This window comes from Chelmon rostratus, chromosome 20 (assembly GCF_017976325.1).
Source record: "Chelmon rostratus isolate fCheRos1 chromosome 20, fCheRos1.pri, whole genome shotgun sequence".
Taxonomy (NCBI): domain Eukaryota; kingdom Metazoa; phylum Chordata; class Actinopteri; order Chaetodontiformes; family Chaetodontidae; genus Chelmon; species Chelmon rostratus.
This window is the reverse complement of record NC_055677.1, coordinates 15,649,099-15,663,907: the sequence shown is the minus strand read 5'-3', so window position 1 is coordinate 15,663,907 and position 14,809 is coordinate 15,649,099. Positions and strand designations below refer to the sequence as shown.

Sequence of the window (14,809 nt, the reverse complement as noted above, 5' to 3'; positions counted from 1 at the left end):
CAAGATGCGAGAGTCTGCGTGCTCTTTTCTGGGTAATTAGATTGGTGTGGTGTGGTTCAGCATTGAGTGCTGGGTTAGCCAGGCCATTAATCAGGCCTTTGGTGTACACAGAGATGGACATATGTCCTTTGAGGGGGTTTGTGGCTTGAGGAGGGACTAAAGAAAGAGGCAATAATCCCTCAAAACAGGCCTTCATTTCATTTCTTCCTTGCTCCCTTCAGACGGGCTCCTTTTCCCTCCTCTCTGCTTCCTTTCTTCTCCTAATTCCTCTTGAAAATTCAGGTCTAGAGATCTACATCAAGGCAGAGGGAGATTTCTGCATATTACCTGCTTGTGTGAGCCATGGCTTTCTTTGAAGCTTAAGAAGATGAACAGCGGGGGTCTCTGCTGCAGGTAGCAGCAAAAAATAAATGAGAGTACACCCGTCGACTGCCCAGCTTATAGCCTGATCCTTGCTTTATGAATTCCGACTGGTTCCCCAAGGAAAACCTGAATGACATGTAGCGTTGGTAAGGAAATACCTGCACCAGTGCAACACATTCATCTCTGAGGGGAAGGTTTGCGTCTTCAGACTGGTGCGTCATCCTCTGCGACCGTGACGGGGGAAATTGCTGAGAAGCTGGCACAGTGTGGAAGGGTTTTGTCGAGTATGTTGGAAAACGGATCTGATGGCCACTGAGAGTCGCCGCATCATCTGAATTGGTGCAATAAAAGCAAGACTGGATCTCCGTCAGGCAGCTGCCATTGATCGCGCATGCACACAACATGAATAATTTACACTGTCTTGGAGAGAACCCAACTGTCGATACCTGAAAGCCTCTTTATAGAGTATCTCATAATGGCAATATACAGTACATGTACATCCCGACACTATGTTTTTGACGTTATGGGCTTGAGTTGATTTTGCTCTCCATATCCATAATTCAGCTGCGATGGCTCCCGCCATTATCTTCAATCGTCCTGCCAGGATGCATTATCCCTGATTACTTTATTGGTGTTTAAGTATTTATCGGCCTCTGATAACCTAAACTGTTTAATCATAACAGGAGATAGTGAGTCTCTTTACTCTTGTCATATGAGAAACGCTTTAATCTCGCTTGTTTGATAGATGAAAGCACGAAACACAAGAAGCATATCAATGTTTGTTTGCGCAATATGCTCCTTTATCTCCAGCATGTGATGCTAATCTCAAAGTAAAGTCAACCATTTACAGACAAACCTGTCACAGGTTTACACAGGAGTTTCATATTTTGTACTTCCTCAAACAGCACCGTGAAACTTAGGCCTCTCTCTGCAAAGATAACAGACTTCCACCGCCTGACCAACCAAACGACCACTAATTGCACCGCCGTAGTGTTTATCTTTTCCCGCAGCCCCGAGTGCAAACGTCAGACGCTGAACCAGCACACTCCGCCGTATCCTGTGTTGCTCCTCATCCAAATGTGCGTTCAATTACCCCAGGTCAATGAGTTCCAGAAATGCCCCCTTCACTGCCATTGTCTCTCTCCTCGCTTCTGTCCCCATTCCTGGGCTTACCGCCGTGCCGAGCGATGAGTAATTAGAATATGGACTGGTAATTAACAGCAGCTTCTCAGTTGATGAAGTCTAGCGAGAGCAGAGGAGCCGAGGCTGGCATGCGGCTGCCGGTGAGATCATCATCGTATCGTACAAGTGGAAACAATGGATGCTGTCTGTGCCTCGCTGCTCCCAGGCCTCACTCTCAATTGGAAAATCAATGAGAGGATAGAGACCCATACTCGAGTGGAGTAGCCCAAAAGTGGGACTAGAAATCGAATCGTGAAGGATGGCATGATGTAATGAAATGAAACAGTGCTGCATAAGTACCCAGAGACAAAAAAACTCAGCTCAGCCGTAATCAGTGTCATTTTCAGTGTCTGCGTCATAGACAAGGAAGAGGCCTGAGAGCGCTCCAGTCAGTCGTCATCGCTAAACGGTCATCCGCCGCTGTATATCCTGGAATAGTGTCATCAAGCAGCTTCCAGACATGACATACCTTCAGGTCGCGCTCTTTTCCTTCCTGATCACTGTTTCTCAGTTTCATAAGCATTACTCAGAGGGTTAGTCATGTGTGTGTTGGACCTGACCCTGGAGTTAGAGCCTTAAAGATGATTCAGAAGGAAGGAAACCTCAAAACATAACTGTTAAACTGCTTCCTCCACCACCTGGGACCGAACCCTTTAATCATGCAGCAGCGCATATCCGAGCCTGAGCGCACTTCACGCACAGCAAACCAGACAACCTTTTATTGTATTAGAGCTGTTGTTCGGCCCGTACATCCCTCTTCGTCAGGAAAACAGATGATCGGCGCATGGGAAGACATGCATAATTTAATGCCACCAAAGAGGTGTCGGGGGGCTAAAAATAAACTGTAATTCTGTCCGGTGAATATTGTGATAAATGGAAGGTCGTGAGTGGAGCTCATAGGTCCTGCAGCATTTGAGTAATACAATTTTCATGAAAGGAGAATTAATTACACTTTCAGGTAATGGAGCTACTCCAAAAAGCTTCCGCTACCGAAGTAATGTAGGTGAAATTGGTGAACACATTGCTGAAAGCTGGTTTGGAAATCCTGCGTCTGGGGCTAGAAACACATCTCTTCAGCTGCATAGCGAAGTAGCCGTGTGCATGTCAGTTCTCAAAAATGTCAGCTTTCTCTCATTACCATACAAAGGACATTATAATCAGATTTTGTATGCAAAAACAGGTGACTAGAGGCTCTGCATCACTGCGATGGCCCGGAATGATCTTTCTTCTGACTGTGCCATCCTTTGAGATGCGCAAAGCATTTCCAGATTGCTTCCTGTTTCCGGGTTCTCTGTCTTTGTCTGCCAGCTGCTCTTTGACTTCGGAACGCAGAGGAGCGCTGCCTCTTTTCTCACCGTCGGCATTTCTCTTGTTGTTGTTTTTGGTGAGGGAAAACGAATAAACTCATTCCCCAGAGGCCTCGGTTATTCAGTCAGCAGCCCACACACACACACACACACACACACAGACGGGAAGCTATTTTTCCCCCCTCTGTCGGAGAAGCAGAGAAATGGATTTTAAAAGAAAGTATCTGGTAAACTTCTCCCAGAGTCCGGATTGCTGCATACAACTTCTTGGCAACTCAATTATAAGCCAATCAAGCAGCGAGAGATAAAGCTGTTGAGCCATTGCTGTTTCTTGAACCCCCCCCCCATCCTTACACACCACATGTCTCCTCACTGCACCCACACAACAATGACTAGGCTTTAGCCTTAAATGCATATCATGTGGCCTTGCTGCACATCTGAGTCATACAGCACAGAGACAATACACCGAGTATCGGATAGGCCTAATGATCACGCCCACAGCTGCCACTGCTGCTGTGGGATAATTGGAAAATTATCTCCTCAAACTTGTACAAACACACATAAATACACAAATACACTGTCTGTCTGTCATGCCCCATCACTTATTCCCGCACTTACACCCATACACACGCCTCATTCAAATGCCTGATGTGGATTTCGCTGTGTTGATCTAATTGCATGCACGCCAGGCTTTAACTGGCTGATGTTACAAGCCCGAGCACGACTAATTCTTTTTCTGCCTCTCTGGTTTCATTAGCGTGTGAAACGACTGGAGTCGTCGTACGCTGGCTGTTGTGAGGCAAGAGGCTTTTGAGTCATCAGTTTGCCTCACAACAGGAAGGTAGAGCGAGCCCGAAACACACACACACACACAGAGTCAAACAGATTTTGGACTATGCCAGAGCAGGAAAAACTTCTGGGAGACTAGAACACATTGAAGTCCTGCCCACATATCAGCCTGCTGTTGTTTTATGGAAAGACTCTGAGAAGTCTGGGTGATTTCTTACCCTGCCTGGCATGTTTATGGCTCAGAGTGTGTGTGTGTCTCCCCAGATATGAGTTACTGTGCACCAGCATGCCCAGAATGTATAGTGTCATTTGTCTATAGGCGGGCTTCAGTCCAAACACGCACTCTCATAGTAGAAATAATACGGTGAACGTAGAACAGACACAAGTTTCATTGTGTTAGATCAGCAAAGTCTCAAAATGCAGCACATCCCCCAACAGAGGCTCGATTAGGAGTCATAATTCACACCTTTCCGCGCAGTGATTAAATCAGCCATTAAGCATGATTCAGCCTTTCAGGGCTCAGTGACAAATTGTTTATCATCTGAGAGTGATTTATTTACCCAGGATCCACTGTGCACTGCTTGTGATTTCTAAATGTTGGTTATTGGTTTATGTATATAGGTCAGCGGGTGCTGTCCGTGGCTCTGGGATAAAAGGAGTCCCACTAGTAATCATTATCTGGGCCTGTTTGTTTTCGCTGCGGTCTCTGTGGTGTAGGACGGACTGTGCTTCGCATCCAAGCGTCCTGGCAGCTCGTCTTCTCCTCCCTGACCCGTGTAACCCCCGTGTGTTAGCGCAGTCTCCGCCTCGATCCTCTGCCTCCAACAAGCAGCCATTAATAAATCATGCTTTGCTCATTACCCAGGCCCTGTTATCAGCCCGAGTCTGTGAAATTGATCTAGTCTGTGCACTTCTTCACCGAGAGACCCCATGCTTCTGTCCTTCACATCTTCCAAGGCATCGCTGTCAGTGGCGTGTTTCCCCTCCCGACCTTCTCCTCTTCACTTTCCTCTTCGTCTTTCCTCCTTTCCATCCCTCCCGCACTCTTTCATCATTTTTCCCCTTGTCACATCCCATCACAGCTGGCCCTGATGCCAGTTTTGGGCTCAAGTCGCATATATTCAGTATCATTAAATTTGAGATTTTGTGCCAAAAACTTTCAAAAATTACAATAATTCTGTTTGCCCCAGCATCCCTGTGGTCTGTGTGGCCCTGAAACTATTGAACCACAAGTGATGAAAGTATGTTAGAGTTAGAGCACCACACCCAATGGCAGAGAACCCCCTTAAGAAATTGCTACCCTTCAAATAAAAACATTAATTTGCAAAAAAAAACACAAAATAACTTTCCAGCTGGCCCAGAATATTGATTAAAGTCATATATCAGTCCAACCCTCTTCAAACCAGTCATATTTCAGCACACTCAGGTTCTGAGATTGTTTGAGTCTGAGCACCCATGAGTGTTCCCAATTAGCCCCGCCACTCATTTCATTCCCAGAGGCTCTTCTCCATTACTCCTAATGAGATCCGTTCAGAGAAAACATCCCACAGCCAAGTCTCCCCATTAGACCTTTTTTTTATGTGAGCCTTTTCAGTAAGCCACTTTGCCATTGGTCCAGAGTGGAAATGAGTCAGGCTGGCCATTTGAGCACAGACGTTAAATACCTGCCCGGGCTAATATACGCCTGTACAGGCCCCACTGCAATCTGCAATGCTTTGCGCATCCAGCGCTGGCACATATGGCCGTTTATCCTGCAGAGAAGAATTCAGCTCCTACGTTATTAAATGGGAACCATCTGAAGCTGAAAGGATTCGATTTTGTCTCTATTTGTGGACCCAAAAGAAATCTGGGACTTACTGTATAAGCCCCTTGAGCCTGTAGACAGGAACAAAAGTATTCTGTCTCTGTATGTGACTGTCTTTTTTGTTAGGCTCCATCCATCCAAATCCTTTGAGTAGCCAAGAGAGGGTGAGAGAATAGCGTGGTGGAACCTCATTTATGGCTCCCATCTGTTTATGTCTTTTGACTTCTGGAAGTGAATTTGAGGGGCAGGAATGACCAGCATTCTGTGGCATGCAGATGTTCCTTTCCTGCTCTTTGCTGCGAGTCATTAAGTGTGCCACAGCATTCTTATATAAGGCTGGCAGACAAAGCTAGCTGGCTCTCCGTGCATGGAGCTCTGCGGAGAATTCTGGAGGCAGATCACCCTGGCTTTGATTTTCTAAAATATGTGCACGCTTCTGTTTCTGTCTGCTCGCGCTCGCATGAAAGATTTCACCGTTGTCGCTCTTTCTTGCACGCCCTTGCACATGCACATACCGATGATCTCCTCTGCATCGATTCAGTAATCCACTCAAGACTCTGGTCGCCATCCATCAGAGCCCGAACCCCTCTCACGTCAACATCAAAGGCCTCGTCTCTCATCGTGATCTGGAAACCTGCTTCGCCAGCGCCTCGGCTTGCTGCATCCCTCCCGTGTTTCAGTGGCGTCTGCAAGCAACGCCATTACTCCTCATTAACATCAGCTCAGCCTGTCAAAGACGGTGTTATCGCCTGTTAAAATTAAGCGTGCCGCTTCTTAGGAGTTAGCATTCCTTTTAAAGCCTTTTGGTTACACTCTACACGCACTCTTTTCCTGTGTTATGGATGAAGGGATGGCATTGCGGGGTTAAGTAGCCACCACAGAGGTCAAAGGGAGTCAATTTGTCATCCCAAGCGGTTTAAAAATTCCACGTGTGTCCCAGAACTAGCAATATCTGATCTCACCTCCAGGCCCTTGTAGTCCTAGCAAAGTTAGACAGCATTAACAGCATCAAAAGCCAGTTTGAGGCTATTCTTACCACAGGAACAGAAGCCAGGGTGACACATAGAAGACTGTCTGTGCGTGATTTCCCCTCCCTGGCAGTGATGGTTGGCGGTGCTCCTTCCCCAGGTCTGATGCAAACCAGCGATGTTGTCTGCCCAGCGTCAGCTCTCAATGCAGCACACACGGAAATATATACATAGTACAGACTAGAAGACCCAGACGCTCGATCACGTGCCCCTCTGACCCCACCGCCTCTGGTCATCTCCTTGCGAAAATATAAGAGCCCCCCCAATACTGTACTGCAGTTCATGATTACTTTATAAAGCCCTGCATATTTTAAAGGCACAATATTTGATATTCAATCTGTATCCCTCTTTCCTCCTGGCCAGTTTTGATAATGTGATTGCAGACCCCGCTCTATTCAACATTCACTTTTATCCAATAAGCTCTTGTCTCCCATCTCAGGAAATTAAGTTGTCATCCTGTGTCTCTTTCATTAATGTGAATATCATTTCATTGCTGTTTATTAAATTCCAGGTAGCAGCTGATGAGACTATAGCCAGAGGTGATTCTAATAGTGGGGTTATATTTTTAACTCTCTGGCTTGTCAGTGCATTATTAATACCGACCATGCATTGAAAGCCCTTTCTACAAACATTATTCATGCATTTGAACAGGCAAAGAGCGCTATATTTCAGCTCTATCAGCTCCACTTAATCAGCGTTCTGTCAATCTTGTCATTCTTCCGGCTCCTGTGGAATTTTTTCATGATAAATCCTCTTAAACAGCCTTTTCTCACTTGTCTCCACTCTCTTTATCCTCCGCAGGTGGACCTCGGGTTCTTGCGCTTCGTCTCGGCCATCGGCACCCAGGGCGCCATTTCCCAGGAGACCCGGAGGATTTACTTTGTCAAGTCCTACAAAGTGGATGTCAGCTCTAATGGAGAGGACTGGATCACTTTGAAGGAAGGCTCCAAACAAAAGGTAGAAGACTCTATTCCTCAACGTCTGTGTGATGAAAGTCTCATTTGCCAGTAATGGTCTAATGACATCATCTCTAGGCTCTATGTCATGAGGCTAACTTACTTCAACCTACGTCAACTCTACGTAAGACTATCAGAACAGACTAGATAATATAAAAATAGTTTATTTTTGCATCTGCCTAACCAGTGATCGCACATGGGCTGCACTTGGAATATCCCAACATGGTGAAGCAGCCAGCTGACTTGAATTGTGGTCTGTTCCAAGTCGCCTTTGAGTTCTTCAAAAGGGGGAATACCCAGCTATATGTGCTTGAGTATCTGTCTCCTAGCATGCAATTAAACTCTTTCCTCGGTATGGTAATACACCCAGTGTCTGTATCAGTGGATGGCATTTTGCGCACCGACTGCAAGGCTAATACAGTACTGCAGTAACATAGGGAGGCCTGTGTAAGGAATGTAGCCAGTGTTTTACGTCATGTAGCCGTCAGCTTGCCATAAAAGACACAGTGATGACAAAAGACTTGACAAACAAGAGTTAAGGGGGATAGAAAGAAGCATGTCATGTTTGAGCAGCTGGTAGAGGAGGGTCCAGGAGAGGGGGGGAAAAGAAGAGAAAAGAAGGCAGGGGGGGCATGCTTGACCGGAGCATGACAGGCTGGAACCATTGACTGCTGATCAGCCTGTCAAACAGAGCAGGTTTTGTCCATCTGGAGGCAAACGCACCCTCCACTCTGGGTGTCCGGAGAGTCACAGAGACATGTGTGTGTCTGACAGCTCTGAGTGTGTGACATGTAAATACCGCAAGGCGAGGCCGCAAGTGGAACAAAAAAGTTCTCGACAACAACAGAGCATCCAAACAAGCGTGTTTGTGCTTCAGAGTACACATGGCCCCGGGCCTGACTGTTTTATGGTCTCTCTGAAGTACACAGTCCCTTCTGTAAAGTGGGGGCTTCGGTAAGCCTGGCCTGTGTTTTTCCAGACTCTAAAGTGCTTTTTGTGCAGAGGGACACCATTTGCTACATGCTGAGCCTGCAGTTTGGCAGCCTAGCGCGGCTCCGGAAAAAGCCACTTTACAGTTAGCGAGTAGAGAGGGGACTCGGTGTGACATTTAAGAGCGTGGATGACTTGGTTTGCATAGTCCCTTAGTGACGTTGTTGACAGGTATTGCTCAGGGACTGGGTTGCAGAGGGGTAGGCAGGCTGCATGGACTAATGGGTCAGCTTGCTGGTGTTTTAGTAGAACTGTTATCTTTCTGTCTGTCCGTCCTGCTCTTCTCAGCTGGATTCCTCTCTGCCCTATAGCTGCTCTGTCAGGGAGGTCAGGAGGTCACATGGTCACCGGTGTGATTCAGTTACGCAGAATGACCCGTGATGGACTGTGGGGAGTTGTTTTGCTGGGTGGCCAGCCTCGTATGGTGCTAGTAAACCGTCAACCGACACCAGGGGAGAACAGTGACATCTCTGACCTTTAAACAAGACACTGCAGTAAAACCTCCACCAAACCTGGAACCAGAGGACACTAAAAGGCCACCTTGAGCAAGTCTGGTCTTGTCAGTGTTACACATACCGCCTCAGGTTTCACAGTCACAGGCCACGGCCAGCATGTGCCGCCACATGTGGCGCAAGAGGAAGTGCTAGGGCAATGTCAGGGTGTCAGGGAAATCAGTCTAATCAGTCTTATTGTATTACCTTTGTCTCATGCGTAAAAGTTTATAGCAGTAACAGTATAGCGCCACAGATTTCCAACACTGTGTAAATACCTGACTCAATGCACAATAAGACCAATTACTGAGCTCTTGCTGTTTTATTTTGTATATGTTTAGATTTGACAATACTTGCAGCATCGTAATCTCACTGAATGTGAACCTTTCCCTGCCTTGGCTCTCTGTTTCCTGATTCAAGGTTTCACAGAAATTTCCACCATGCATCTCAGCTCCACACATTCTGTCAATAATTTACTTTTCTTCTGCCTCTATCACAGGTTTTTCAAGGCAACACCAACCCAACTGACGTTGCCAAGACGATGCTGCCCAAAGCCACGCTGACGCGCTTCGTCCGGATCCGTCCCGTTACCTGGGAAACAGGCATCGCGCTGCGCTTTGAGGTGTATGGATGTAAGATATCAGGTTGGTACTGCCTGGGATCGTTTCTGATCCGCATGCATACATGCACACATCTCAGCGCTATTCTTTGCTCACAGCTGCCACTGAACACAAAACGCTTCATCATAGAGGTTTTATTTAAATTAAATACGTAACAGTTTCAAACGAAATAATCAAATTATGCCACTGAGTCTATTTCTGATTTCTGCATTTGGCCTGGTGTTGGTTTTAATCCCTTCTTGTGACAACATACAGTACTTGGTATTTCCCATCCCGGCCCCAGTTGCACAAACACCTCGCTCCTGCCAGGTGTGAGATGATGTTGTATTTCTTTTCAGTCCTGCTCTAAGGCTCAAGCAAGCTGCTGCATAATAGAGGAGTGGCACATGAAGGAGGATTACCTATTTATGTTACCCCATGTTTAGATGTACCTCATTGAATATAAATGGAGCCAACAGCTGGCAGGCAGAGAGAGCTGGAACTGGGTGGGATCTATATGGTCCCATTCCTCCAGCTGATCTGGTCTCAGCCGCCTCTTTAGCCACAGTCTGTCTTTTGCTTGGAGAGCTTTGATTTGGGAAAAGCTCCTCTCATCTTCGGCTTTTTGTCAAAGTTATTTTAATGAGCGGCGTGTGTGTGTGTTTATATGTGTGTATGTGACTGACTTTCATATGGGTTTAGCACATCTGTCTGCATCTCTATGGGTTTATGAGCATGTGTATTGAATGTTAATTAGTCCTTGCTTGTGTGTTTTGTTCTTCTGCACTTGGATTGTATATCTTACAAGGACAGGAAGAAAACAGTGTTGTTAGTGCAGGATTAAGTTCTGGATTAAAGTTAGGGTCAGGATTAGCTGTACCCGGCCAAATTTATGCATAGGTGTACGAGTGTTGTTGCTGTGCGTGCATAGAGTTATGCAGTTCTGCATTACATATGCGTGGCTGTTCATGTAAGAGCAGAGACAAGGCGCTGCGGGTACAGCAGGGTTACAGCTGGGGCGTGTGTTTCGGGCCCGGGACCAGACCGCTGCACAGAGCGTAAACACATCACAGGATCGAAGTCACCGCAGGGCCCCCGTAAGGACGTCAGCGCCCCTGGGTGCTCTGAAGACACTGCCAGTTCCACTGCTAGCAGTGCAGTCGGAGGGAGAGAAATTGTGAGGCTCTTGAGGGCTGCATAAACTTGGTGACTCACTCCGTTCTACCTTGAGCGCTGAGTCCCTTATAGCAGAACTTTACTGAAAAACTTTCTGTGAGAGAAATGTGGAGGGCTTTTTTGTACAGCTCCACTTTTCCTGAAAAGTGCTGCCATAGTAGCACCTGAAACAGTGCACCAAGATGTGACAAAAACTAGGGGTGCAGAGCTGTGAGCTAGAGCAGAATGTTGCAAGGTGTTTTTCCCTAAATCATGTGGGCCGTGTGCCCATACTGATGCAAACAGTTACACACTAATAAAAAGATCCACCACCCTGCTGTTTGTAAATATGCCATGGCATATAAATATCTCTGATGAACCGCTGAGGCTCCACCCAAAGCCTGAATGTGGCCCATATAGCCATGTATCACCATCGACACGCTTATGGTCCCCAAACACACACACACATGCGTACGCACATGTTTGTTCCTCTGGGTGTGTCATTGCGTGCATGCCATCTCTGAAGCTTCTGTGATTGCAGCTGAAGTCGATTAAGAGCTCCAGATGATCCGGGGAGTTCACCCAAGTGTCTAAAGTCAGATCAGACACACACACACACACACACACACACACACACACACACACTCATCACACACGTACCTTTCCTTCACATCCTCCCACTTCAAAGGCGGTCAGTGTGCATTGCCTCAGCTTTGCTCTTCCAGAGGCGAGCTCCTGTGATCGCTCTCAAACAGATCTTGGCGAAACACGAAAGAAAGAGGGGAGAAAACCCCTGAAAACAGTCGAGAGGCCTCCGCCAGCCGCCAGCGTTTGTTCCTTGAGCTCCAATTTTCTAGAACGCAGGACTGGGGATGTGTCTCATTCCTCGGCCTGCATAGGAGCTGCTTTAGATAACCAGGGAGAGAGAGACAAGTCTGAATGCGGCCTTGTTCTCCAAGTCTTTGCTCACTCTTCCCAAATGCAGCTACGCTATTGAGTCCGGCTGCGGTACAGTGCGCACTTTGTCTCATGCAGACACAGAAGATGTAATAATGTCCAGATTTAGCTCTCCGTGGGAACCAGATAGTAAATATGTTATTGCTTACCACAGGTTCCTGACTCAGTGTCTTGGGATGAAGAGTTAGAGGAAGGTTAGGAAGAGACAGACAGGATGATCTACCCCTAATACAAGCTGCTATCACACTTTAGCGGGAACTGCAATGCCGAGAAACATCTGTGAGCTCCAGTGTATTATACTTCATTTGGCAAACTGCAGAAGTGTGTCCGCAGAAATATATGGCACCAGCATCACCATATTTTACTCCTTGAGGTGTTTCAGAAGTGAATAATCGTTATTGATGAAATGATCTTTGAGCTAAAGCTAAAATTGCACCATTAACCTTTTAGCGCTCACTGTTACACCCATGGCACATGAGAACAATGAAGAAGTTTCACAGACTGCCAGCAGCATAAATGTTCCGTGAATATGAACAAATAATATATGTATCTGTAGATCAGCCATTGAGGTCATTTACAAGTAGACTGCCAAAAATATATCAAGAAAAATAATCCAGGTGCAATTCACAGCAGGGTGTGCAACTGAAATCTTAAGAAAGATACTGTATCCCTACCTTCAGTACAACAGTACAATAAATCCTTGAAAATGTATTGTCCAAATTCAGTGCAAGACCAATTTATCCATTTGTTTTCTCGTTTATGTGGATCACCTGCAAAAGAGGTTGATGAAACACAAAAACTGCCACTGGTGCCCAGACATTTGTACTTTACTTATAAGAAACATTAACTGGTTGTGGGGTTGGATCTGAAAAGTTCACTCAGGTTTAAAAGGTTTCCAAGCTGTAGCAACAGGTTATTATCCTGTTAGCTCTTGATATGGAGGGATGGCGTCAAGAAGGAAGGATGAGGGGGGAAAAAAAATAAGTCTCTTTTGAAAACAAATGGGAAACACATCCAAAGATGGTAAAACGTACAGAGAGTTAGGATAGGGTAAGATCAGAGAAGTAGAATGAAAGGAGGAGACGAAAGTTTGAAAATGTGGACAGGAAACAACGAGGTGTTAAAAGACACAGTCCCACAGATGTTGACAGCTGTGGAGCAGAAGGTAGATGAGTGCAGCAGCAGATAAAACACAAAGAGAATGTGTTTTTGTGTGCGAGTATATGTGAGTCTATAGAGAGAGGAGGGGGTGGATGAGGGAGATGAAAAGAAAAAGCGCTCCCAGAATGCAGGACGTGGAAGCACCAACCGAGAGGAGGGTTTTAATTGGCTGCCTGGAGACAACCGCTTCAGGCAGAGGAATTAGTATGCATGAGATCTGCAGACAGAGAGAGAAAGAGAATAGAGGGAGAGATCAGAGTAACATCACAGAGAGTTTGGGGAATTGTCCTCTTCACTTTGACTTTCACCATCCCTGTTGCCCCTATATGAACCTGAAACTCACCAAGACTTGTGGCATTGTAAACGATGTTGAACATCAAGCCTTTGGATATAGATCAAGTCTTTTAGTGCCCATCATCTCTGCAGGTTTTCATTAAAAAGCTAAGCACCTTTTGCCGTGCCTTTTGTCTTTCAGAGTACCCGTGCTCGGGCATGCTGGGCATGGTATCAGGTTTGATCACCGACAACCAGATCACCGCATCCTCCCATACGGACCGGAGCTGGGTACCAGAGAACGCCCGCCTGCTGACCAGCAGGACGGGGTGGACCCTGTTGCCCCAGCCCCAGCCGTTTACCAGCGAATGGCTCCAGGTGGACCTTGGTGAGGAGAAGCTGGTGAAGGGGTTGATCATCCAGGGAGGGAAGCATCGCGAGAACAAAGTCTTCATGAAGAAGTTCCGCCTCGGCTACAGCAACAACGGCTCCGACTGGAGGATGGTGTTGGACACCAACGGGAACAAGCCAAAGGTGAAAGGCTTTCTTTGCACGTCTTTTGTTGATCATGTGCTACAGCGCCCTTAATGCTTTCTTCATATTTAGGCATTTCTTTCCAGAAAATGGGTTGGAACTGATGGTTTGACTTCTGACACAAACCAAAAGATTTGATTTAAAAATGATTTGAATGCGTGCTTCTAAAAATGCTTTTCATATATGACAGAACATCGATTCCAATTGTGACGCATTCAGTCAATTTTCACCAGAGCGTTGTGCCTGGCAGTTGTGAGCCATTAGGCAGTCATCGTGAGTCAATTTCAGCAGTGTTTTGAATCACATTAGGATAAGCATCTCAAGCCTCTCAGAGTCCTTTCCCACTTCCCTCCTCCTGCTTTGTATTCTGCACCACACACGTACCGTTCAACCCTTTCAGTGGATAGTGAAACCTCTCCAGAGAGGAAGGAGGAGTGAGGGGAAAACAGGGGAAGAAAGACGGGAGAGGGAAGAATACGCAACACGGAGAAGTGACCCGCGATTTATCTGCCAGTGTCACAAGAAGACGCACGCCAACACCTCGCTCAGTGCATGCGCACGCTTACACACAAAGAATGTATATATACGAGCGCATACACAACCTGCAACGGCCCGTCCCCAATTACAAGCGTCCCTGACAGGGCATAAATCTGATCCAGCTGGGCTGATGCTTGGTTTATGAAGGGAGTAAGGAGGATCCATATCCCCCCTTGTCCTAGTTAGCTGCCTCTCTCCCCTTGCCTGAGAGGTTCCCAGCATCTAAGTTGCACCAGGCTCCTCCACGTGATCATACCCATTAATCCACTTCCATCAATCCTCTATCTCTTCCTTTGCTTGCATCTCTCGCGCCCACATTTCCCTCTTTTCCTTCTTTTATTCCTTTGTTTGCCGAGGATCTGAGGCAGTGTCGAAGGAGCCGAAGGTTGCCTTTGACAGAGTTGTGTGTCGTGCTGTCTTTGCCACCGGCCCCCTGCGTCACTTGCCGGAGCCGTGCTTTAGAAGTCAGCGAGATGAGAGGGATCTTGGACGTCTTTCCACCTACCCCGCACATGCCATCCCTCCACCCCACTTCTGTTTGTTAGAAGGCAGGAATAAGTCTGCCTTGGGGTATCTGCGTTTGGAGAGCTGCATCAGTCGAACCCCTCGCAGTGACATTATCAGCAACGCTGCGCTTTGTCTTTTTCACTCACTCTGCCCTCTTTCCCTCTTCCTTCCACTGT

At 46.8% G+C, this 14,809-nt stretch overlaps 1 protein-coding gene across 3 annotated transcripts in view; it reads left to right on the top strand.

Moving 5' to 3' along the window:
- The window catches only part of nrp1a (neuropilin 1a), a 57,391-nt gene that overhangs the window by 35,138 nt on the left and 7,444 nt on the right, over positions 1-14,809 (top strand). For all 3 annotated transcript variants that reach the window (XM_041961315.1, XM_041961314.1, XM_041961316.1), the window contains 3 exons: positions 7,275-7,430; positions 9,410-9,554; positions 13,258-13,589. In XM_041961315.1, the coding sequence (XP_041817249.1) occupies positions 7,275-7,430; positions 9,410-9,554; positions 13,258-13,589 (633 nt within the window). The remainder of the gene's footprint in view (positions 1-7,274; positions 7,431-9,409; positions 9,555-13,257; positions 13,590-14,809) is intronic.